General features: G+C 43.8%; 1 protein-coding gene across 2 annotated transcripts; it reads left to right on the top strand.

The window, feature by feature from the left end:
• Positions 1–9,958: 9,958 nt before the first annotated feature.
• On the top strand, positions 9,959–21,182 carry LOC123730934 (uncharacterized). 2 transcript variants are annotated; one of them, XM_045709564.1, is made up of 5 exons: positions 9,959–10,256; positions 16,899–17,034; positions 17,246–17,303; positions 17,441–17,536; positions 18,012–21,182. In XM_045709564.1, the coding sequence occupies exons 2-5, from the start codon at positions 16,994–16,996 to the stop codon at positions 18,240–18,242; spliced, it is 426 nt and encodes a 141-aa protein (XP_045565520.1). In that variant the 5' UTR covers positions 9,959–10,256; positions 16,899–16,993; the 3' UTR covers positions 18,243–21,182. The 2 variants fall into 2 exon arrangements, with proteins under 2 accessions (XP_045565520.1, XP_045565519.1); XM_045709563.1 differs by lacking the exon at positions 9,959–10,256 and adding an exon at positions 16,065–16,277.
• The last annotated feature ends 6,072 nt before the right edge of the window (positions 21,183–27,254 follow it).

The following is a 27,254-nucleotide window of genomic DNA, read 5'->3' as shown; positions in this document are numbered from 1 at the left end:
TTCCCCAGTTGAGTTGTCACCCCACTCCCCCCCCCATCCCTCTCTCCTCCGCCTGACTCCCAACACATTTCTCTCCCCCTCCTGACTCCCCTACCTCCCCACCCCCCTTCTGTGCTCCTGACTGAGTAGCCCTGCTCCCTCCTGTAGTCACTTTCTTGCTGTGGACACGTGTTAGCGTCTCTGGGGAGGCTTTCTAACCTCTGCCCAAGGGCTGTGGAGTGTGGAGGAGAAAAGGAAAGGGGATGTGTGTGTTCCATATCTGTTGAAGGGCTGTGGAGCTGCAGTGTTGTGCCCTACCTGTTGAATACGCCTTTTGGTCATTCGGGTTGCGTATGTATTTGCCTGTGTGGGTGTGTAAACTGTAGATATCGATTTTGTCTTTGTGTGTGTGTGTTCCGTCTACCCTTTGCACTGTTGAGCAGCGGTGGAGACACGGTTTGTGTGTGTGTGTCGCCGCGTCGCTCTCTTGCTCACTGTGTGTGTGTGTGTGTGTGTGTTCCATCTCACCTCCGTCAAAAGGTTCCTGGCGTCCGCTCCTCTCACCGCTCTCCTCCTGTCATTGGCTCCCCCTGAAAGGCTCCAGTCTCCTCCCCGGGCCTTAGCGTTAGCGCTAGCTTAGCTAGGCTGTCTGAGCGCTGAGGCTACCGCTAAACATGGCCTTGAATATAAATCACTGTTTGCTTGATGTCGGATGCCTTAACATTGCATTCCTTCTAAGTCCAGTTTTCACATGACTGCTTGACACTACCTCGCATTCCTCCAACAAGGAAATAAACTGTTTTCTTTGGCACATTTAGCCACGAGGTAGAAAAAATAAATTGTTTTGATTTATGTGGAGGACTGTTTTATTCAAGATGGCCTTGTTTGTGTTCGTTGTAATGGCGTTGGAGCACATTGTATTACCATTCAGCTGGGATGAGAGGGCTAGTCGGAGGATTCTTTCATGACATGGCCCCAGTTATGAGACTTGCATGCAGAGATTATTCTAGAAAGAATGTATTACTCATGATGCAGTACTTACGCCAGCTTTTATTTCACAAACTGTAAAAGAGGGCTATGAAAAGCCTTTGATCATTTTATGTGGGTTAAAACACATTCAAGCGTACCAGTTATGAACTATACACGCAATGCAAATGCCATCTGTTGTATTCGATTTAAGTATTATGCACTTATATTTCAAACATTACGGTCATTTTCATATTTGGAAAATTATGGCCATTTTTGGTAAAAGCCCCACTTTTTAGCACTGTCAGAACAGCAGCTACAGTAATATATTACACATAACCAGCTGAACTAGTTGGTTCAAGGGTATTACACAGTATATTAGGGAATGTGAGCTTTGATGTGCCCGTGAGTCTTTTGATGTATGATATTCACTGGAAATATGCTTTTGATGCTACTGTATTGATTTTCTGTTGTAGTCTTGATGTTTGGGGTTAGGGCCCAGTGACGGGCATTGCATGCTTGTTACCAAGGTGCTTACCTGGCTGTTACTGTGACCCCGAGGCTGTGTATGTGTGTGTGTGTGTGTGTGTGTGTGCTCGTGTCACCCCACGTTAGCACGCCACGTGCCTCCTTTACCCACAGGTAACCAGGTTTGACATGCTTCAAAATCCTCACTTTGGAATGGCAGGCTTGCTCTAACCTGCCAAGAAGTCAGGGGGAAGGGTTTTGCAGCCCCCTTCTGCATTAAAAAAAAAATGTGTTGTGTGTTTTCCCATATGCAAAGACAGGAGAGAATTATGATTTCTCCATTTTTAGCACACAGGGCTTGGCAGTTGAAACAGGTTTTACCGTAGGGGGTATTTCCAGTGACTTGTGTCTAAACACACAGGATGTCTTCCTTTTCCTGTTTGGAAACCCACCTGCTGTTTTAGCAACGTCTTTGTCTGCAGGCTTGAACACCCGTCTTCCTACCTTGGTGACACAGCAATCGCGTATGAAGCTTATAATTAGTTGCAGTGACACTGGGCAGCCCAGTTTATTATGCTAATGACCCTGTTGATTAGGCTTTGGGGGGGGTGGCAGACCTTGGAAGAAAAAAATTGTATTTTGTAGTTTAATTGAATATGCCGAGTTCAAATACTCTGTAGCCGAATATAGTTTTGATAGTTGCCTTTTAGTTTAAACTATTTTCTTTGATATTCAAATACAGGTCTCAGAAAAACAATATTTGAAGGTGTTTGAATACCTAATCAATATTTATTTGATGGCTGACTGATATTTGATGAAGAACCAAAAACTACAAGTTAGTTTAATTAGTCTAAATACATCAGCAATAGCACTCGGTTTGGAGGGCTCTCAGATATGAATCTTAATATAGCCTATAGCAGTGGTCGCCAACCTTTTCTGAGGCAAGAGTCCAAAAGCAAGCCGAGATCTACCGCTCAGATATTTCTTTTTAATATGACTTTATATATATATATATATATATGTATATATATTTTTTCACTGTGTGCAACATTAACCGATTTAAAAACAGTAATGTAGCAGTTTGCTATAGGCCCAATACATGATCACTGCATATTGGCTATGCTTGAAGTGCACTGCCAATGTTGTTGTTCTCAGACCATTTTGAAATTGCAGGTATATGATCACACTGGTAATAGATCATTTGTCGTATTACTTGTGAGGCACAGCTGAGGGAGCATAATAATTCGCTTTTATTTTACTGGACTGATGGCGTGCAACTGATGGTCAGTCTGAAGGGAGGGAGATGGCAGCGGTGAGGCTGCCTCACCCGTCCCTCCTCTCTCCCTCCCTTCTGCTGAGAAAAGGGGACAGTCTTCCAGCTGATGGCAAAACTCAAGTCGCACTGCGTTATTTCTGCCTCATGAACCAATTCATGTTGTTACTCCTATGACCAGAGAAAGTGAGATATTCCTTGATATTGAAAAAAGACACGTCGCTAATAATAACAACGTAAGCTTATCGGAACACATTGATATACTCATTAATTGCAGCTGCTTGGCTTGTAAAAGTGTTGAACAGTGTTGACAGTGCTGAATAACAACATAAGCATGAATTTATAAATTTAAAAAAACTGCAGCTCTTTGCTGTATTAATTGAGTCTCTCTAGTCATGGTTTTAAAAACGGTGAAATCTCAAAGTAGCTTCTTTTTGCAGCTTACGGCTCGAGGAAACTGTGCAGACACGGTGGTCTGAGCTCTCTGATTGACCAGCGGTAGGCCTATATAGGTGCGCTTGATTTGCTCTCTGGGCCTGCCTGATAGGCGACGTTCTACCTTCAGACACATGAAATGGTTAAACACGGGAACACTTTGCTTTCCTGGCACTAGGGCTGCTGAATCAAGTGCACCGCCAACAGCACTAAACCCCAAAAAAATAAACAGAAACTCAAAGGCTTTATTGTTTTTTTGTTTTTTTTACAGAAATGTTTGGTAATCGACTATGAATGCCGCGATCGACCGGTTGGTGACAACTGACTTATAGCCTATAAGTGAATGCATTGAATCACCTCAACATTAGAGTAGGCCACTTTTGCAGCTTCAAAATGACTAACAAATATATTTTCATAATGAGTGAGACATAAGGTTATACAGTAACAGTTGACATCAAGCTCTAATAGGGTTGCCAACTTTCTCACTACCAAATAAGGGATAAAAGGCGGCGTGCCAGTGCACGGTGCCACGGCGGTGTGGGTATGGTGTTGTGTGAATTAATATACAGTGTATATCATATTCTTAGTTAATTGGAAAGGCAAAACATTTTTATATTCCATTTACTCTATCGCTTTACTAAAACTGTATTATTATGTAAACGTATCTGAATAATATTCAAAATAAATAATCAAAGAAATCTCAATTTGGATCTTTACAGCAAAAAAAATTCTAACATTTCAAATGCAAAAGAGGAAAAGAGGGGCACAAGTCACTCACCCAAGTCTACTTTTTCCATGGATATTTTTTGCTGCTCTTGACTGATTTCAAGCAGTCCTTTTCTCCTTTTGCATAGCCAGAGAGAAGTCCTTACATGACAAGTCACAGTTCCCAGATATTTGAAGTTCATTTTTGATCAGCTCTGTGCTACATCTGTTTCTAGAGTCTGACCATTTAGTGGTCATCCGAGAGAAAATCCTCTCCACGAAGGCATTTGAGCCTGGCACACTGAGGACAAATGAGACAATCCTGAACATGTTGATCAAGATGGCTTTCCCTAGGTTTTGGAAAACTGCCACCCACTTCTCACTGGTGGATTTTGTGGTATCAAATCAAAGTTTATTTGTCACGTGCTCAGAATACAACAGGTGTAGACCTTACAGTGAAATATTTACTTACAGGCTTTAACCAACAGTGCAAAAAAAAGGTGTGTGTGTGTGTGTGTGTGTAGGTAAGTAAAGAAATGAAACGACAGTAAAAAGACATTTGAAAATAACAGTAGCAAGGCTATATACAGACACCGGTTAGTCAGGCTGATTGAGGTAGTATGTACATGTGGGTATGGTTAAAGTGACTATGCATATATGGTGAACAGAGAGTAGCAGTAGCGTAAAAATAGGGGTTGGCGGGTGGTGGGACACAATGCAGATAGCCCAGTTAGCCAATGTGCGGGAGCACTGGTTGGTCGGACCAATTGAGGTAGTATGTACATGAATGTGTAGTTAAAGTGACTGCATATATGATAAACAGAGAGTAGCAGCAGCGTAAACCATTTGGTTACCTGTTCAGGAGTCTTACGGCTTGGGGGTAAAAACTGTTGAGAAGCCTTTTTGTCCTAGACTTGGCACTCCGGTACCGCTTGCCATGCGGTAGTAGAGAGAACAGTCTGACTGGGGTGGCTGGGGTCTTTGACCATTTTTAGGGCTTTCCTCTGACACCGCCTGGTGTAGAGGTCCTGGATGGCAGGCAGCTTTGCCCCAGTGATGTTCTGGGCCGTACGCACTCCCCTCTGAAGTGCCTTGCGGTCGGAGGCCGAGCAATTGCCGTACCAGGCAGTGAGGAAGGAACACCAAGGAACTTGAAGCTCTCAACCTGCTTCACTACAGCCCCGTCGATGAGAATGGGGGCTTGCTCGGTGCTCCTTTTCCTGTAGTCCACAATCATCTCCTTAGTCTTAGTTACGTTGAGGGATAGGTTGTTATTCTGGCACCACCCGGCCAGGTCTCTGACCTCCTCCCTATAGGCTGTCTCGTTGTTGTCGGTGATCAGGCCTACCACTGTTGTGTCATCTGCAAACTTAATGATGGTGTTGGAGTCGTGCCTGGCCATGCAGTCGTGGGTGAACAGGGAGTACAGGAGGGGACTGAGCATGCACCCATGGGGAGCTCCAGTGTTGAGGATCAGCATGGCAGATGTCTTGCTACCTACCCTCACCACCTGGGGGCAGCCCGTCAGGAAGTCCAGGATCCAGTTGCAGAGCGAGGTGTTTAGTCCCAGGTTCCTTAGCTTAGTGATGAGCTTTGAGGGTACTATGGTGTTGAACGCTGAGCTGTAGTTAATGAATAGCATTCACATAGGTGTTCCTTTTGTCCAGGTGGGAAAGGGCAGTGTGGAGTGCAATAGAGATTGCATCACCTGTGGATCTGTTTGGGCGGTATGCAAATTGGAGTGGGTCTATGGTGACCACACTGTCTGGCTTTCTGTATTTCCTCCCGGCTAGCACAAAACTCTTCATAGAGTTCATCCATAATGACTGTCTCTTATTAAAAACGGTTTCTTTTTTTTTAACTGTCATTTTGAGGGCAACCACCACCTGCTCCAGGTCAGTGAAGGAGAGCTCCTCATAGAGGCTGATCGGTTTCAGTTTCACCATTACATTTTCTGGTGAGAAATCAAACCACTTGTCAATGTATGTAATGAAGGTGTCATAGAACTTGACAAAGTCCTGTTGCTGCTTGGACCTTTTGTGCTGACAATTGTTTGTCCATCAGCTGCTTGGTCTGGTATCCAAAAAAGCTGTTCTGTTTCCGCTGAAGATTCTTAAATTTGAAATGTTGGACTTCCTCGTAAACATCGGTGATGCAGAGAGTTGTTTCCTCCAGCTTTTTTACGAGTTGGTCAAAAACACACCCCACGTTGTGGAAAAAGCACAGATAAATCTCAGCAGCTTCCGTTTTTTCTTCATACTCAAAAATACTCTTCAGTGCCACAGGACAAGTCTCCCCAAGGGACCTGAAGTAAGAGCTGGCTAGCTTTGCAGGAGACGATCGACAGCTGGATGAAGAGAGAGCCATCGTGTGCAAGCATGTCGCAGAATTTCACTCCATTCAATGTCAACAAAGGCAAAAAAAATGCACGCAGTTCCTCTCTTCGGGAAGCAGATACTGAGAAGTGGCTGTAGATCTTTAAAACAATTGTCTCAATATCCACTGACAGCTTATCGCAGGCGTGCTCGCAGGCATTGTGAGCTGGGCAATTAGCTTTCAGAATGCGATTGTTGGCACTGCTCAATAACTGGTAAACGGAGAGGTGTTTTCCAAAGTTGACATTAGCATTATCTGCTGCATAGGGCTGTGGTGTGTCTAATATCCAGTTCATGCTTTTCCAGACCGTTCATCAGAGCTCGATGTATGCCATTTGCAGCTTCGTCATTGTCTTCATAAAAGTCAAGTAACTTGCACGGCACTCCATCAGACAGAGAAATATCTCACGCACACTGGAAACATGTTTCTATTTCCCTTGTTTGAGGCGTCACTGGCAACTGAGAAATACACGGACTCACCTTCGGTCGGGGGACAGATCATCGAAAATTATCCCGCACAGTCATTGGTCCTAAAACATTCATTGTAATCATCTCCGCTTTCGTTCTTCCCAAGTGCATCTTCACAACATTTGAGTCATGAAACAAAGCACCTTTGAGCTTAACAAGACAGTCGGTGCCGTTGTAGCCGAATCCGTGTTTAACCGTATGGTACACATAGGAGGCTTCACTTGCCGCGATTTTGTTATTTTCCGCAGTAGACGTCACGAAGCATGCAGCGATATTGCTAGCACCTTTAGCTAGCGTGGCCGCCTTGTGCATTTCTGTGGATGCATGCTGAGTTAGGTCATTCTCCCCTCCATGGCCTATTGAGAATTCCCGACGGCATAAAGTACAGAAAGTTTTCGTCGAGTCGCCACTGACGGGCTTAAACTACATCTTTTTTTGCTTCCCGTTTGTAGCTGCACAGTCTTTTTTTATTTTTTTATTTTTGGCAGGTTTTTCCATATTTCCTTGATATGCCAAACCAACCGAACAACAGAAATGACTTTGCAGGAGTTGGCCCGTCCACGCTATACTGTGATTGGATGAATATACGGGACAAACCAATTTAGCCCAATATATGAGGGACATCCCGGCTAGTACCGGACAGTTGGCAACCATAAACTCTGTGTAGTAACTTTGATTATTACAATAGTAACAGTGAATACATTTACATGCACACTAATAATTCGACATTAAACGGATTATGGCAGTATACAGATGACGCAATAGTCATGTAAACACTTTACTCTGCGTATCTTAATTGGTGTAAGGGCAAAATCGAAGTAAGCATACTCCGATTAAAACACCTGGTTTTTATTAGGACATGGAAACACCTTAAGCGACGTTCCAGCAATGTATTTGATCTGCGCATGTGCAAGCACCTGCCGAGCGAGCCTCCCTCTGTTTAGCGCGAGTGAAGTGAGTTCGGAAGTACTGAATGTATGCGAAGTAGTTTTCACATACAAACTTTGTCAGAACTCGGAATCAAATATGCTTCTCAAAAATAACATGGTCACTGTGGTTTAAGGTTTTTTTTTTTGGGATTGGTGATTTTCTGCATTTATCAGAGTGCCATCAGGTAGCCTGATTTTCAGATGTGTCCATGTAAACAGGATTATTTGGGAAATCGTACTTCTTGCAAAGCATGTTAACGTTTTAATCGAACAATTATATTAATCTGACTATCCACAATAATCGCGGTATTGTGTGCTTGTAAATTTACTCACTGCTACATATGGCTTTAATTGCATAATGGAGTTATTACATCAGTGGAATAAGGAACAGTCACTATTCCTCTTGTACACAGTACTTAAAAACGCTCTCAGCTCATTGCTATGCAATTAAAATGCAATTACAGAAGTATTATGTAACAACATGCTAATAAAATGATGCTCCAAACGTAATTACAGTTTTATTAGAGGCACAATAACAATGTAATGTTAAGTGTTACTGAGAATTCTAACAGTAACAAAATATGGTTATTAAGTTTTAAACTAAATATCCAAAAACTGCCTTCTTCAATCAACTACAGCCAAGGTAGGTGGAAAATCATGTCAGTTTGTATTTTGAGTAACTATCCCTTTTTAAAGATGTTTTGGTGTATGTTTAAAACAAGAACTCGTACCCTCAGATGGACAAAGAGGTTCGAAGTTGTTTTTGCTAAGCATCCAACTTGCTGTTTGCACTGTTTGCAAATGGATGTTGAATTTCTCTGCAGTATTTTTACGTATCATTAAATGAATTGCAGTTTTCAACATTTTCAGTGGCATACAGTCAAGTGGAGCATCACAACTTATTTACTTATTGGTACAAAATATCATTGGTTTGACTGATTATGTACACCTTTGGCAATGGACATTCAGAAGAATGGATATTTACAGAATTTTCAGTCATATTTGATCTACACAATACATTTTTGTCAGATAGATTGGAATAGTATAGGAGATTGTGTCCAATTCATTCTATCTTCAACATGCAGTTCCAGATATAGCCCTGCCAAGACAGAAAATCCAATAGTTTCTGGAAAGTTGTCACTTCCTGAGATCTGCATTCAAATAGTTTTACAAAAATATGAATTTTTGGGATCTGTATGTAAACAGTTCTAGTCACCTTGAAAGTAGCTATTTGCCCACAATAAAAAAAAAAGATGACTTTCCACAAAGCATAGTTAAAACTATAGCTCTCCCAGGTCTGGTGTGTGGCCTGCAAGTGCTTTGTGACAGATACAGAGTGCTTGAGTGCATAGCTGAGTGTGGCCATGATTTCATGTGGCCTGAAAGTGTTTGACAGAGTCGTGTGTGTGTATGTATGTGTTTGCGGGATACTCCTTGTCTTGTGTGGTATCGAGTCCCGCCACTAAGTATCTGTCAGGGCCCATAGACATCCATGCGTTCCTTCCACTAGTGTGACAATCTCCGACTAGAGTTCGTCAAACGGCTTCCATTTTACCACACCAGTGTTTGTTTGCTTCCGTCGGGGGCTCGTTTTCCTTCACACCAACCTAGTCACCACAGTAATTAGGCCCAATCATTAGTAACCATTAGCATCAAGCACTGCTCATAAACCAAACGTCAACTCTCTGATTTAATAAGAGCTGTGACCTTTGACTCCAAGACTCGCTTCGTAATCCCTCTGATTATACTACATACAACAGTAGGCGTTTTAAATGGCACAATATTTCAACGCTCTCCGGAGAAGGTTCCGATGGAACGTTCTTTGAATGTTGTGGACGTTTGTGTCTGAATCGATTAGGTTCGCATCTCTCTGAACCGTGTGGCCAGCAGCTGTTAGTCAGTCTGTAGATGTGTTAGAGAACACGGTCGTGTTGTTCCGAGCTAGTGATTAGAAGCCTCGTCTTAATGCAGTTTGATCAGAGCTAATGAGCCGCCACTGTTTACTCTCTGAGGCACTCAGTGTCTTTACCGAGTCTTTCTACTCCGCTGCTTAGTTTGCAGCCCAACATAATGCCTGCTGCGGAACCCACTTAAAGACGTTAATGCGTCTGGCTGCCGCCTGGGCTTGTGTACCTGTATATTATGTGTGTGTGTGTTTTTGATTATTATGTCTATATAGAGAGGTATGTGTGTTTTTGTCTTGATCGGCAGATGCTCTATCTGTTTGTGTTTTGTCAGAATGAGTAACGGCGTTGGGTGTCTTTCTCTGGGGACGTGATTAACAGGGTTTTTGTTGAGTGCGCGTGCGTGTGTGTTGTACCTTACCGTTTGCTCTCTGTCATTCATTAACACTGCTCCTGAACATCAGTGTTCAGTTATAAAAAGCCTCCAGCAACCCGAGGTTAGACGATCTATATAAAGACACGAGAGAAAATTGAGTTTTTGATATTAGTTAAGGCCTTAGATATGGATTCCGATTCATTAGTATGCAGACGTTGTCATAGGTGGATAATTACCACAAAGAGAAAAATGTAATCTGCAATTAAACCGATTTCAGAAGCACTTATTCCACACAAGAGATAGGTGTGGCTTTCACAGAATGTATTGATGTAATGAAAGCGAAATGCTCTATCAAAACACTTGCATGGAATTAATTGGGTGAGTTCCTTCTATTCAGTAGTACCTTCCAAAACATAAGCCGTGAAGTATTGTTTTTTGATACTGTAAACCGCCATTCAGATTTCTGTATGCTTGCTGGTAATCAGCAATAGCCTAGTAGTTAATACAGCCTTTGTCGCAAACAATGTGGGGTACCGTTTAATATATAGGTATATATTGTTTAGAATGCATTGGCATTTACAGTTCTATATACATTTGATACACAATATTCTATAATTCAATGACTCACTTCCTCTGTATATAAAACAGTCGTTGTTGTCATGGGAATGGCTTTGTTGTACAGGTACTGTACATTCCCTCAGTCATATATAGATATGTACAGATCATGACTGTTTCTCCTGTATATCCTATGACTGTTGGTCTTTTCCCAGCTGCGTGATAACAGCTTCTTACTGCTATCATAACAACAGAGTTGATGTTCACCCCTAGGTTCAACCCTTTCATTGAGTCCAATTATAGGAAATTACAGGTAGAAAAGAATGCAGTTCATTCCAATGTGAAATTCATAGTTTTCTTTTTTTTCGGTCTCCTAGCGATTTCATTTTTGAGATGGTTTCGCAGAAGTCATGAATATAGAATTCTTTAAAAAAAATCCATTTTCCCTTTTGTCGTTTTTTTCGTTCTCCTGCTCCTTCCGCTCGTCTTTCTCTATCTCTCCTCCTCTACCTCGCTCTGTCCATTAAACACACTCCAGCCGTGGCCTCGCAGGGCCTGCCCTTTAGTTCCGCCGTGGTTAGCCATCCCAGAGACCTTTACCGTCGTTAGCGTAGCAAAACCTCATGGCTCGCTACACTATTAGTGGTTAGTGGCTAACAGACTACCTCAGACCGATGCACTCAAGGGAGCTCATTTCTCTCTCTCTCTCTCTCTCTCTCTCTCTCTCCATAAGACCATTTCACCCTGTCTTTCTCTCTCTCTTGCTTTCTCTCTTTCTTTCTCTTTCATTCCTCCTCTCCCCTCCTAACCATAGTCCGGGAAACGCAAATTAGATGCTGAAAGACACAAAAATGGGGTTTAAGTGCGCTCCGGGCTTCTCCCTTGATCTGTCCGTTCTCTGAAAAACTCCATTGTGGTAAAACAAGAGGAGTTTTACAGGAGCGGAACGAGAGGTGTGAGGTGATGGATGAGTGTGTAAGGGAGGGAGGGATGATGAAACGTCTGGTTCCCGACAGGCATACCAGGCAGGCTAAGACAAATCAGCTGTTAGTCCTGCAGGGATTGTGTGTAAAGGGGGGTTTGTGTGTGTGTGTGTGTGTGTGTGCGCTCACAGTATGTGAGGGGAATTATAGTGAGTGTCGGTGTTGCTGTCGAGAGGTTACAAAGTTCAATGCTAGCATCTCCAGCTGCAACAAATCACTCACAGATAAACAAGCTGTGATGTTGTTTTGCGGGAAGAAAGAGGTGGCCATTTTTGATACTGTTAGTGAAAATACCTGCGTACCTGGGGTGTCTAAACACGACGTAGAATCCACGGCATGCAGTCAAAACAATTCCTAAGAGACTGACTCTCTAAAAGGATAAAGTGAACGGGAAAAAGGCCTGACGCACACTGTCAGTGTATCAGGGTTTAAGCCTATTAGACCGTTTTAGCCCGGCATATGTTTCCTGTGTCGTTGTAACTGCCAATGTTTATATCAGAAACTGATATGGCATGTAGCAGCAGGAAGAGGAGGAGGGCACTTGGTGGAAGTATGTGTTTCTGCTGTCCTTGTGCGTGGGTCTGTCTGACTGTGTTTCTGTGTCCCTTTTGTGTCTGTTTGTATGCGAGAGGAAGGTCACTCAGTGTTGGGGGGGGGTAACCGATGGAGGGGGGGCCCTTGGGTCTACCCAGAGCTAGAGGGCCAGCAGTGGCTGGATGAGAGTGTGTGGGCTGTGATTCGCTGTGGCACTGGATGGCAGGAAACATACTGCTGTCTGCGGAGGAGGGAGGGAGTAGAGGAGATCAGTGTCACAGTGAGGGGCGCACACGCACACACAGAGGAGGACAGACAGAAGGATATAGCGACACATTCTGACACACAAACATGCAGTGTCACTGACTGACCTCAGCTTAATCTCCAGACAGTTAAAATGCACAGGGGCCAACAGGGGAGGGATCGCAGTAAATTAGCGTTTGGCTCTGCTTGATGCTACTAGGCACAAGCAGCGGTGGCCACTAAGACATGCCAGTATAAATGCCTGTTGATCTGGAGACACACAGCTCAGTGGAACGTAAAACCTTCTGCTTCATGCCCTTCTGAGCTACACACACACACACACACACACACACTGCTCTCTTGACCTGATAAACCCTCCGTGGCCCCGCAAACACCCAGGCCTCATTACCTATGCGGAAGGTTACCAGGTAAAAGGCGGCAGCCGCGGCCCCCGAAGCCCAGCCCTGGTCCACTTGACCCAGATAAGTGACAGTCGCTGGGTACGTGATCTGTTTTCAGGTAAAGATCAGGGGACGTGGGCCACGCTGGAGCCGAAATGAAGTGGCTTTTGCTGTCTCGCGCCTATTTGACCTAGTTTGATCCCTGGGAATGGAACGGTTGGAGGCGTTTTGCAATGACGCTAAACTCATTTCAGTTTTATTTTTGTGAGAAACACTTTTTTTCTGGTCCAGTCATGCTATTTGAGGAAGCGAACTTGGAGAGTGTTTTTAATCCACTAAGTGGCAGAACGATGGAGGGAAACCAAAACGCATGGGGAGAGTTGACCGGCACGGAAAAAAAGAGAGGATCTCTGGCAATTGATAGGGTTTAAAAGTGTAGCTATTAAGACTAAGAGGGACATAAAATGCTGAGACACTCAAGCGCACAGATACACATGCAGAGAAGGGCGGGTGTGTTTCTGAGTGTTACCACGAGGCGTCATGATCCAATGACTATTGGTGCTGAAGGTCTCCGTGTGTGTGTTTTGCGTGTGGCTTGCGTTGTGTTGCTCACTGGTGAGCAATGGGTCAAGATAAGATGTAGGCTCATTGGACGCTAAAGAGTCCAGGAGAGCAACACTCCTGCGAGCCTGTTCTCCAATCACAGACGGCCCCGCAAAGTAAGTGTGTGTGTGTGCGTGTGTGTGTGTGTGTGTGTGTGTGTGTGTGTAAGATGGTGTGAGGGTTTGGCTTGGTGGAGCAGGCGGGAAGCCGAGAACACGCTAGGTCACTAAGGTGGTCGGGGAGAGAGAAAGAGGGAGGGAGGAGGGGAGGCTCATGTCAGGGGTAATCCAGTTTTGGCCTCTAAGCACAAGGCAATGTTTGACTTCATATTACATTGAAGCTTTTAAAGTCTTCTCTCTCGCTTTCTCCCTCCATTCTTTATCCTGTCTTTCCCTCCTTCGCTCCCCCTCTAGCTCCAGCACTTACTGTACAAGACCTATTTTGAAAAAGGAGAGGAAGAAATCGTTTTTTTTAGTGGTTAGTTTTTGAACTATGAGGTAATTATGTAGAATTTGAACGTGTGTGTGTGTGTGTGTGTGTGTGCGTATGTACGACTAAGAGAACATTTCAGAGCTTGCTTGCCAGTGAAGGGAAAGTGAGCAATGGAGTGTGAGAGAGAGGGATGGAGACAGACAGAGCGAGAGAGAGAATGTCCCAGTTGGGAGTTTTGCGGAGGAGTGTAGCAGCAGAATGCCAATGGCAATGAGAGCCAGGCCGACTGTGAGGGGTTGTTTCGCTAGTTGTTCCTCCCTGTCACTTAAACCGTATCCCAGAGAGACGCTGGACCTTTTACAGTCTGCGTCTATTGGCCCCACTTCAGAGCCTTCGCACCCCTGTCGCTCTCCTCTGCCCTCCCTCCTAGCACCATCCTTCCCTCCCATCTCTCTCTCCATCCTCACACATCTTATGTATATACAGTACGTTCGAAAAGTATTCAGACCCCTTGACTTTTGATACGTTACAGCCTTATTCTAAAATGGATTACATTACATTTTTTCCTCATCAATCTACTCTAAATACCCCATGATGACAAAGCAAAAACAGGTTTTTTGAATTTTTTGAAAATGTGTTAAAGAAAAAAATTCACATTTACATAAGTATTCAGACCCTTTACTCTGTATTTTGTTGAAGCACCTTTGGCAGTGATTACAACATTGGGTCTTCTTGGGTATGACGCTACAAGCTTGGCACTACAGTATTTGGGGAGTTTCTCCCATTTCTCTTGCAGATCCTCTCAAACTCTGTCAGGTTGGTTAGGGAACGTCGCTGCACAGCTATTTTCAGGTCTCTCCAGAGATTTTTGTCCGGGCTCTGGCTGGGCCACTCAAGGATATTTAGAGCCACTCCTGTGTTGTCTTGACTGTGTGCTTAGGGTCATTGTCCTGTTGTAAGGTGAGCCATCGCCCCAGTCTCTGGAGCTCTGTCAGAGTGACCATCGGGTTGTTGGTCACCTCCCTGACCAAGGCCCTTCTCCCCCGATTGCTCAGTTTGCCCGGGTGGCCACTGTGTGGACCTTCAATGCTGCAGACATTTTTTTTGTACCCTTCCCCAGATCTGTGCCTCGACACAATCCTGTCTCGGAGCTCTACAGGCAATTCCTTTGACCTCATGGCTTGGTTTTTGCTCTGACATGCACTGTCAACTGTGGGACCTTATATAGATGTGTGTGCCTTTCCAAATCATGTCCAATCAGTTGAATTTACCACAGGTTGACTCCAATCAAGTTGTAGAAACATCTCAAGCATGTTCAATGGAAACAGGAGCTCAATTTCTAGTCTCATAGCAAAGGGTCTGAATACTAATGTAAATAAGGTATTTCTGTTTTTATATTTAATACATTTGCAAATATTTATAAAAACCTGTTTTCGCTTTGTCATTATGGGGTATTGTGTGTAGATTGATGAGAAATATTTCATCCATTTTAGAATAAGGCTGTAATTTTTAACAAAATGTGGGTTCGGGATAGTCTCATTCTTTCAATCTGGGCTGACAGGATGGTTTTACACACTGAATGGTATTGGTAAGTGACTCAACTGGGAGAGATATGGGGTAGAATATGTTAGGATGACTGGGTAGGAGTGTGTGTGTGGCTGGGGGTCTTAGTGTGTGTTTGAGTGTGCTAAGGGGTTTGTCTATTCACATCTGTTATGTGAGCTAATCAGTCTCCGATGACATCCTCTCGCTCTCCACTCCACCACGCCCCATTCTTGTATCCACCCTGACAAAATCTGATCCCAGTCCTTTTTCTCTCTCCCCCCTCTCTTCTTACCCCACCCTGTCTTGGCCCTCGTTCTCTGCCAAACCCGTGGGTATCGGGTGGGTGGGCACCCCCTATCGTTACCTTCCTTTTCCCAGCCAACACAATTGTCTGTTTCTTTACCTCCTTCCCTCAGCCCTCCCGTCCTTCAAACAGGGTTATATTCATCAGGCACCAAACATAAGAAAACAGACTGAAACAGGGATGGGTGTATCTGGACTTGACCAATAACGGCAGCTTGTTTTTCTTTTTCCGTCAATAATTGTTTTAAGACCAGTTCATTTCCTCCATGTTAGACTGCTTGTTTTTGATGCAGTAACTAACATGACTCATTATTCATTGAAAATACAGTTAATTATTATCGGAGAACATTAATGGTAAACGCTGCTAATGTAAACGCTGATACCCAGCACATCAGATCAGCAGCTAGGGTACCCACAGAGGGATGCCAATAGGTTGGAGGGGCAGGGGGGGGGGGGGGTTCTGTCTGTATAGGAGTGTGTGTCCGCGGATCCAGCTTTGAGAATAGAGAGAGAGAGAGAGAGAGAGAGAGAGAGAGCAATTCAGGACCGAGCCCTGGCCACCGCCCCATATCTCCCTCCTTCCCTTCTCCATTTCATGTTTACGCGCTAGCAAATGATTGACGCTGACCGGTCTCTTTTCGGCTGTGACTGCCGTTGTAGGAGTGTGTCCCCAGCATAGATGCAGCAGACTCCCCTACACCTACACAGCTAACAGATGCGCGAGTCTGCGCCGCTCCCAGTGGAATCGCCCGTAGTCGGAATCTCTGATATGGATGCAAGCCGGAGTGAGAATCCACAAAGTAATTTATGCTCTCACTCACTCACTCTCAGCAGCGAGGTGTTAGCTTGGCAACAGCACACCACCATGTGGCTGAAAAGAGGAAGTAGACCGCCATTATGCTCCAATGTGATATTGAGGATAATAGCGGTCTAGTGGCCATCTGTGGAAACTGCAAGCTAGTTAAAACCAACATAATGAGAGGCTTTTACATTTAATTTAGATGCCTCACTCAGCCTCAAAGCCCTCTGGAAATCACAAACATAGGCATAATTGAGCAAGTAGCCAGAGGTCAACTCAGAACATCGGCGGATGATAAGATGTGTGGCAGGCATTAAATGCCTAACAGAGCTTATTTCCTGGCATGTGTTCAATGGTGAGAAACCTTCTGGATGTTGCAGAGAGAAATAGAGTGAACGGTCATGTCTGTTCTGTGTGACACATTTCCATCGGAATGTTCCGTAACATCCTCCTGAACAGACCCCCCGTGTTCTTCAGTTCAGCTGTTTTCATTTAACACTTCTGATTGGATTCTGATTCTAACAGCTCATGTTCCCCCAGCCCTTATCACAAGGAGTAATGACACATATATTTGAATTGGACGAAATCCTAAGTCCCCCCCCCGCGTCTAATTCTCTTTCAGAGCAGCGAAAGAAAACAGCAGGGCCGTCGACGGCTGGCATCATCGGAGGCATCATTGGTGTGGTCCTCTTGCTGGTGATCGTGGGCGCTGTCGTCATGCTGGTCCGCAAACGCAAGCAGAACGCAGAGAACGGAGAGTGAGTGTCCCGCTCTCAGAAAATGGTCCCTTTTTAGGACACTCTTAGCGATTTCTCAGTCTTTTTTTTCTTTCTCCTCAATATGTACGACTTAGCAAATCCCCATCTTTCCTCCCATCAATGAAGTTTTACTCACTCCAAACCTGTTAGGTGTGGACAGAGCGAGTTGCACTAACCTCTCCCCCTGCCTTCTTTTCTCTCATCCAATCAGTGGTCCTCCCAAGCACAAGCCCCCTCCGCCTGTGAAGACCGGCAGCTCCACGGAGATGGTGAGTGGTCCACGTTCCCTGTCACTCAGGGCTCGTTATTATTGAAGGTCATAAACCACATGGAGTGCAGTTCGTAATGGGGGCTAATGGCTATTGATTTGGAGATGAGTGGCCCAGTTCTCTGACTTTACCCACAGCTGAACAAGCATGTCACGGACCCAGTGACGAAGGAGGTGACGGAGACCCAGCCTTTAAGTAAGGTCTACTACGAGACCAGCGGAGAGCCTGTTACGGTAAGAGGGCATCCTCCAATCGCCATTCTCCGGGTCCTGATCATTAGGTCACACCAGAAAACCCCAAAAAATGAATGTTTCCTATTGTACTTTAGTCCAGGTAGTTACTCCATGTTTCAGACTGTTGTCTGCCTTTTGGGTGCCTTATGAACACAACCCGGACTGTCTCCATTTTCACACAGTGCTGTTTACTGTCGTTGATTTACTACGTTTACCCTTCATGAGGTACAACTGGCTGCTTTCTAGACTCTGGATTCGTCTCTATCGTCAGATTACTCACCTGTTTGTACTATATTATAACATTGTGCCTGCATGGTCCCTCAACATCTTGACTATTTTGGAAGCGAAAAGGTTATTTTAAGCTATTGTGAAACTATGGTTAAGGAGTGGATTTTGTCTACCATACCACAGTTGATGTCATTTTCTCCAGAGTTGTTGTTGTTGCTGGTTCAACCGGGATCTGTTGCTGTTACAGGATCTGGATGCCTGCGACGATGACGACGATAACACCCGTGGGGGTGGGGCTGCTAATGGCGGCGGCCCTGCTGTCCTGGAGGACTCGATACAGTATGCCGATATCGACGACACGCTAAATGACGGAGCGCTGCCGCCGTACTCCGGCGCGGACGGTCACCACGTCGACGAGCCGCCGTCGACCACTGTGGCCCGAGGAGAAAGCTTTGTGTCGGCAGCCATGTATGTTTAGCAGATGACGTTTTAGCCTCCGTGACGATGACAACAACAACAACATCAACAACGTGCCTGTAGACCCAGGAAGTTCTGGACCTATCGGCACAACTCCAGCCTCCCGATGTGGTCAGATCCTAAATGCAGTGTTTACTACTCTTGTGATTCCGGAAAGGTCACCAAAGGTCACCGGAAACACAATTCAAAATATCACCAGAATTATCACTCGAAACTGGTTGTTTGAATGTTGCAGTGTTATACTTAAGCAATAAGGACCAGAGATGGTGTAGTATATGACCAATATACCATGGCTAAGGGCTGTTCTTCTGGGTACAGCCCTTAGCCGTGGTATATTGGCCATATACTACAAACCCTCGAGGTGCCTTAATGCTATTATAAACTGGTTACCAACGTAATTAGAACTGTGGTATACGGTCTGATATACCACAGCTTTCAGCCAATCAGCATTCAGGGCTCGAACCACCCGGTTTATAATGTACAGTAAGCATCCTCAGACCGAAATGCCGTTTTATGGCAGTATGAACAGAATGAGGTTGTCACTGCTTTATAACATTGCACCATGACAAAGTTTAAGAATCTGACTTTTTGGGTTCAATCTAAATTGCAAGAGCTGGCAATACTGCGTTGTTAGGGAAACAAAGTGTGACATCTTTGTTTACAGCAAAGCACACAATGCAAACACAATTATCAATGAGCGTGCAATCTCCCCCCACACACAGGAAAGATGAACATTTAAGTCAAATTAAGTTAAAATTATAAGGATTGTATTTTCAGTGTCAAAATACCCAGCATATATTGGAAAATACTGCCATTAGTACCAATTTATGTAGATGGTGGCTATTATACGCTATAATATATGCTGTTTATTTTACACACAGTGAAATATGTATTGAAATCTTTTCTATTTTAGTCTTATTCTAAAGCCTTTTATGTACCTAACCACAAATGTGCAAAACATCATTGATGAACAATTATGTGAGACCGTGTCAAGTTGGTCAAAGATGTCAAAGTGAACCAAATTATCAACGAACACTGTAAATAATATTGCTGATTTAATATATTGTCGGTGAAATGTGTGCACATTAAAAAAAACAACGAGTGTAGGTGTTTTCAGAACCTCTTTGTATAGGGGTGTCAGTTTCCATGTGAAATTGAAAAAGAAAAAGTATACATTTAACTTTAACGGGTATTGAGGTTGTCAGTCACAAGGCTTATGTTTTGAATCTAAAAATGCTGTGTGGATTTTAGTCCTTATAACTCGGCATGGCATGATCGGTGGCTTGTTTCAATCAGTTGGCTCACTTTTTTTCTCCCAAGGCTACTTAGACACCAGGGCTTATACTTTTTGAATGTTGTCGACGTCTGCGTTCCTCCATCGTATCGTTTACTTCGAGCACAAACACATGGATATAGAGCAGCGGGTGATTTAGGCCGTACAGAAGGCGCACAGCACGACTTGATAAAGCTTTTTGCTGATACATAAATCAGTCAGCATATGACTGTTCTTTCCACGGGGTGCTTAATGCAGGGTGCAATAAACAAAGAGTTGAATGTAACTCTTGCTGAGGAATGGGAACAAATCATTGGTTCTGGCTGTTCCAAAGAGCTTGAGAGTCGCACAATTCCACGAGGGCATTGATCTGTCTGTGTCACCTCAACGGACGGAGACAAGCAAGGCTATATTCGCTAAGTACATTAGCTTGTTGAATAAAAAAAAACGACGCAAAGAAAAATACAAAAATGAGCAAAAAGCACATGTAGATATGTAAGTAAATAAATAGATACTATGACACTAATGATTGCTAGACAGATGTAGAAAAATAGATATGGTATATAGACTGCTAGGTAGACGGACTGGTAGACGGGTACACGGACACAGAGAAGTAGAACACAGTAGTTACTGCCTATCCCATTGTGCTTTATTCCATCACAGTCAGTGCTCCACTGCACTACTGTCATTATTTTTTGATGTGACAATCACTTTGAAAACAACTTTCATTGGCTTTTGGTGGCACTTCGGTCTCTATGGTGTTTCTTTTAAAGATAATGTCTGCATGCTGCATGGAACTATGGGTAGCTCAACTTCTTCTCTGTGCAAAAAGACTCATGCTGCCATTTTGAAAACGTATGGCTGTGGGCGGCGGGCTCGCATAAAGTGGTACAGTGTCAGACAATCACATCTGAATTTTATAGCCCTTACACAGGTCAGAGTTCAAAGGGAAATTAATTGTGCATTTTTTTATTTGCTTTTATAAACTGTGATTCCATCTTCTTTTTTTAAATTGTATTTATTGCTTCATATTGCCGTCGGAAATATATTGTACTGTTTTGTGTATTGCCTATAAAAAGAGCCTCAAAATTTAAGATGTGTTGATATGTTGAGCTTAGAAAACGACAATCGTTGGGCCCCTTGGGTTTGTTATTATCAAAGACCAATGAGTCAGCATTCTGTTTTAGTTCTGTTGTTTTATACTCAAGGCATCTGATAACGTTTTCTCGCTGCAGCATTAGTTGCAGTGTGTGTTTGCCAAGCGCTTTGCCTCCGTCCCGATAGGTTTAATGCCAAAAATACAAACTGTGAATGTTAGTGATAATGCTAATCTGAATCCGGTCTTCTTCCTTCCCCGCTTGTTTAATTATCTCACATTCACTGTCGCTTTTCTTTTCATCACCAAGCCAGATGTGCCTTCGTTACTTTATTTTTAGCTTGTTCACTTACACATTTGTTTCTGTCTTAGAAAATAAATATGAGATGAAAAAAAAAAAAATGGGGTTACCTCTGATTGTGGAAAGCCAAACACTTGAGATCATTGTGATTAGTTTTTTTTAAAACATGTTCTTAATTTCCCTTTTTTCTTTTTCATTTGCTTTTTTGAAAGCATATTATGTTTTAAGGATCATTGTCTTGTCGAATAAAATGTAAACCAAAGGCCCTGAATTGTCTCGCTGTATTCTCTTAAACTTCTATTGAGTCACAACGACCTCCAGTCCTTTAAGGCTCCTAAATGACCAACCACTGACGGCGTCACATCCAGTGGCGCTATAATGTCCAGTGGTAGCTGACACTGATTGCCCTTCGTTGCCCCTGGACAAGTATGTGTCTGTTACCATTCTATAGCCAGCACCCAAGTGATATAGCCTGGCCTGAGAACTGTCACCATGCATTTGTTAACCTCTGTCTTTAATTAGTGTTATAGGTCTATAGCCTGCGGGGGGGGGTCAACATCACAGAACATGTTTTAAGATCATTTTCAGCTAGTACAACATCCAGAATTTCAGCCCCAGAGCACTTTTCAAAGCGGCAGGTACTTTCACACTTTAACAAAAAAAACATCATAAAACATGGCAAATTACAGTATGTCTGAGATTTGTGTGTAAACATATCCTCTGGAGGCTCAAGCACAGACAAATCCAGGAGTATTATTTTAGCCGCGAAAAAATGTTAGACGTGCTAGACGTGCTGCTTGTGAAAATGGTCATTTTTGAGCTACTGAGCCAGGCATGCGAACACGTGTTGAAGCCCATCTTAAACAGATTAGGGAGCGTTAAAAGGTGCAGTCTGGGATTTGTTTTGTCAGCAAAACGGCTGCCCGTCACTTGTTTTGATAGACAGGTGAGGGATGAGGCTGGGGAAATATAACCCCCTCCAATGAATCCTCAAATTCATAAATGGTACTCTTGCTGCGAGGACTGTCAGTCCATGACATTCACATGATAATTGTAAATATACTTTAAAGTTATACGTTGTTTACAAAGACACTGTTTTATAATGGAATAAAACAACCTTACATTTTGGGACTTGATAGAAGACAGTTGTGCTGAACTCATGATGCATTTCTAAATGATATTCCACAGGAATCAATGGAGATATATAATTCATTTAAATGATTTAATGATGGCTGTAAATATCACAGATTGCGGTTTTAAATGAGACGGGAACCAAAATGATGCTAATGCTACATCACTACCCCTTGTATTGAAGATGGCGGATGTGTCTGATATTAAAGCACTTCCAATTATGGTTCGAGTGCTTAGTTGTGGAGATGAAATATATTCACCCAAGTACTACCAGTGGTTGTATCAGTAAGTAGGCCTCAGAGTCAAACAACACTTCTTCCTTCTCTGATCCATAGATCAACAGTTTGACAACATGGCTAGAGTTGCCAACATAGACTCAATTTATAACAGCAGATTATAACATGCTTTTTTTGGGGGGGCTTTAAGAAAATCAACAGGAATAGCTTTTGCCTGCAGCTATTTCAGATCAGAGTTGTGCCTGATCTTCCTATTACCTCAATATCCACCTTCCATTAAACTACACACACTATAGATCAAATCATTAATTCATCTAGTAATTAGGGATCGAAACACTGTCTGATATGAATGTGTGTCTGGTATGTTGAACTGACATATGGTGGTAAAACGTTATTCATTTGAGATTCTCTGTTTGCATGTCATTTCAGTGAAATCGCTCTTCTTTGTGACACCAAATAAAGTATTTGGTAACATATTTGGGCATGACATTTAAAACATGCTAATCTGGATACGTTGATTGATTGGTTATTGGTCTGAAAATGCTAATATTAGCCATTGGTGGCAGTGGCTAAATCACAGTGTGGATTGTTGTCTTTCCTTCTCCATAGCTCTCAAGGTAAGGAAACAAATGTATACATGTGTACTTTTGCTGCACTATCGCTTTAGTGAATCCAACTTTTTAAAATTATATATGTATTTTTTTACAAACACTACCTAATGGCTAGAATCTCAAAAGGATCATGTTTACATCTTATCATATAATTACTTCGCCATCCAGTAATTCCAGATCAGAGGAGAAACGTTTAACCCAGACCGGCCACCAGAGGGAGCAGTGAGTTGCAGAGATCAACCATGATGTGGTGTGCATGTAAACAGGCGGGGTGTCGACTGGTGTAAGATAACAATGCTCTTCATACCTCATTCTGGTAATGGAAATGTCTGTAAGGAAACACCCGACGGTCATACACATGACAAGGCCATGTGCTGTTTTCAACTAGGTTCTCAATGCAGCACACTCAATTAACTTTAGCACAATCAGTACACCTAGTAGGCATTCCTGTTATGATAGGGTTGTGTACATTTTTTGAGTGGGATGAAGACGTTTTTATTTCAAAACTATTATAAACTCCTTCTGGTGATTTGCAGCGTACTGCGCTATGAGAGGTCCAGGGTTCAAATCCTAGACTAGCCCCCAAATAGTTTTTTGTTGTTGTTGTAGGAAAACAAATGGCTACATTGTGTTGTTATTGTGGTGTTGTACACTGTGTTCTGTGGGGAGTAGAGCTGAGACTGGCCCACCATCTCACGGGATTAACTACTGGCATTAAATCAGAGTTGCCTTGAGATTTTCATATTGCTTTTTCAATGTGAATAAAGGGCTTCACTCTCCAGCTGCTTTTCTATCGATCTATCTATACCCAAAACTCCCTAGAAATAGCATTTGACCTTGTGGGGACTAATAAAATGTCCCCAGGTGGTCAACAAAAAAAAAAACTGAAAATTGCCAAAAACAGTAGAATCAGCTCAGCTGCTTTTAATCTATCATTTGACTATTAGATGTTTAATGTTTCTTTTGAAAAAAATATTGGAAAAGGAATAGTTTTTCCATATTAAAACGAGAGTTCAGTGAAGGAGAAACTTGAAGAAATGTTGGGATCTAGTGGGTTGAAATCTTCCGAGAAGTGAACACCGAGTTGACAGTGGGACTTGTCAAGATGCTGTTATTCATATTCAAAATCTGATTTATTGAATTCTTCATGTAGTCTATTTTAAAAGGTACTTTAAAATACAATATTGGTGCATAATTTCTACTTAAAATATTAAAGGGACGCAAAAGGCACTTATTTCGTGGAAAGACCCAGATGAGCAAATTAACACAACTGATTCTAGATCAGTGCTAACTATTTGCTAAGCCCCTTGTGTCTCTTATCTGAGTCAGCCATCTTAACTGCCTACAACAATCTCAGAATTCCCTCTCTCTCTCTTAATTGAACCATGTGCCAGTCTCTCCCTCTCTCGCCCACTATTTCCTCTTTCCATGAATTCCCTGGCTCCCAATGTGGCGCGGAAAAACAGCGATCTCCATGGAAACAGCCCAGCAACAGGCTGGCCCCTAACACCCAATCGGAGCGCTCGGTGGCTCTACCTCTCCTCCAATGGGAGCGGTGGGCCTGACGACAGCCGTGAATGTGAATGCTCAGAGGTGTGATCGTTCACTTCTTCGTTGGTACATCTAGCCGACTGAGCTGAGCTTTATTCGATGTTCCTCGCCTCAACATCGCTTGGAACGTATCGAATGACACTTGTCTGCTAAAGTGCTGCTCTTCATTGAATAAAGCCCTCTTCTGTGGTGACGATACCACAGTAGGAGAGAGAGAGAGGGGTTTCGAGGAGAGACGCTAGCTAGTTTTCCGAAGTCATGCCCACAAACCCACTTGCGACCTATATGCAACCACTTCACCAAACGATTCTTCCTGCTCCTCTCTCATCTACAAATCCGCTCTGCTGCTCATTTACGATGTGCTGTCATCCAGAATGATGTGCAAAAAGGTCATCTGGTACACACAGTTCCCCATTTCCCTCTGCTTCCATTTCATTCCATTTCCCAGCCTTAAGTAACACGTAAAGTTGTATCTAACATTTAGCCTACAGTAAAAGCATACAATCGTTGACAGACACCTCTTTGTCACCCTATGAAAAATGGATGTGAGGAGACTCTCGTAGTAGCTGTGTGTGTGTTTGAATGTGTGTGGGTTTCTGATGTGATGCCTGCTGCCAGCAACTTTGCCAAGCTTTGTATACCACCAGTGTGTTACTACTCCTGAATTCAGTGCTAGTAAACCCATTTCATGTGACGTGCAAGACAGGATGTGGTTGCCAGGCAACCTCCATCCCTCGCCCCATCCCCTACAAAATAGATGTGTATTTATAGAAGCGATGGCAAGGGAGAGGGAATTACGTGTTGATGCTAAAATTAAACGTTTTTTTTCCTGTTTTCTGAGTCACTCAGTTTGTTTCATTCACAGATGGACAGAGGAGAGTGAAACAGGAGAGGGGCAGAGGATAGTGAAACAGGAGAGGGGCAGAGGATAGTGAAACAGGAGAGGGGAGAGGAGAGTGAAACAGGAGATGGCCAGAGGATAGTGAAACAGGAGAGGGGAGAGGAGAGTGAAACAGGAGATGGCCAGAGGATAGTGAAACAGGAGAGGGGCAGAGGATAGTGAAACAGGAGAGGGGAGAGGAGAGTGAAACAGGAGATGGCCAGAGGATAGTGAAACAGGAGAGGGGAGAGGAGAGTGAAACAGGAGATGGCCAGAGGATAGTGAAACAGGAGAGGGGAGAGGAGAGTGAAACAGGAGATGGCCAGAGGATAGTGAAACAGGAGAGGGGAGAGGAGAGTGAAACAGGAGATGGCCAGAGGATAGTGAAACAGGAGAGGGGCAGAGGATAGTGAAGCAGGAGAGGGGAGAGGAGAGTGAAGCAGGAGAGGGGCAGAGGAGAGTGAAACAGGAGATGGGCAGAGGATAGTGAAACAGGAGAGGGGAGAGGAGAGTGAAGCAGGAGATGGGGAGAGGAGAGAAACAGGAGAGGGGTGAGGAGAGGGAGAGGGGCAGAGGAGAGTGAAACAGGAGAGGGGAGAGGAGAGTGAAGCAGGAGATGGGGAGAGGAGAGAGAAACAGGAGAGGGGTGAGGAGAGGGAGAGGGGCAGAGGAGAGTGAAACAGAAGAGGGGGAGAGGAGAGTGAAGTAGGAGAGGGGGTGAGGAGAGGGAGAGGGGCAGAGGAGAGTGAAACAGGAGAGGGAAGAGGAGAGTGAAGCAGGAGATGGGGAGAGGAGAGTGAAACAGGAGAGGGGAGAGGAGAGTGAAGCAGGAGATGAGGAGAGTGAAACAGGAGATGGGGAGAGGTGTGTGAAACAGGAGAGGGGGTGAGGAGAGGGAGAGGGGCAGAGGAGAGTGAAACAGGAGAGGGGGAGAGGAGAGAAACATGAGAGGGGCAGAGGAGAGGAATGAAAGCGGAGAGGGGCAGAGGAGAGGAATGAAAGAGATCAGGACAGAAATCTGATCATAACGATGAACGTGTGAACATGACATTACTGCAGATTTCGCAAAGCAGCAGTACAGCACTAACTCCATTATTCTAAATAATTCATAAAAAGCATGGCAGAGGAGTTTTTCCTTTAAAGGTCCTGTCATATACCATGATTTGTGCCAGGTCTACTGCTTCCTGAACTCTAATATGAATTCTGTGAGGGGGGAACCATTTTAGATAGTGTTTTTTGTTGTTGTGTTCTTTCCAATTAGGTATTTTCTGGACAATATTTCTATCCATTTAGAGGACCCCTGTAGGCTCTAGAGCACCCCCAAAGGCAAAAGTTCAGTATTGCCTGTTTAAGGCGGTTTCCCAAAGGATGGGTGGTGGACGGTTATTTCTGGATCATGGCAGGAGATTGTTTGTCTAGAGATATTGGCTTTGTTGGTTCGGTGGGTGGCAGGAAAATTCCAGAACCTTTTGATTAGTCAGAACACAAAGTATTTTGGGTACCACAGTGTGACAAATATCACCGCAATATAAATAGACAGGGTCATCATCGTGGATGGAATGACAAACTCGCAACAGAGGAAGTCAAACCCTGTTTGTGGATGTACTTGGGGAAAAAAAGGGAGAAACATTACAGGGATGGCACATAAATGAGAGATAGATATGCTCAAGAAAGACACTCAAGTCTGAAAGACAGTAGACTCATATGGTAGACACAGTACAGTCTCTCATAAACGAGTCACACCCCATAGTAGGGAGACCTACTTCACACAGGAGACAGACAGACAGACAGACAGACAGACAGACAGACAGACAGACACGCTATCAATACCCTGATAAGGACCGTACACAAGACAAATGTCCAGGTATTGTTTTCCCAAGTACAGCTAGTGTTCTTCCCCATTAGCTCAGGGAGCTATGGCTCATCTCAAGGTT

This window comes from Salmo salar, chromosome ssa27 (assembly GCF_905237065.1).
Source record: "Salmo salar chromosome ssa27, Ssal_v3.1, whole genome shotgun sequence".
NCBI lineage: Eukaryota > Metazoa > Chordata > Actinopteri > Salmoniformes > Salmonidae > Salmo > Salmo salar.
This window is presented reverse-complemented; position numbering and strand designations above follow the sequence as displayed.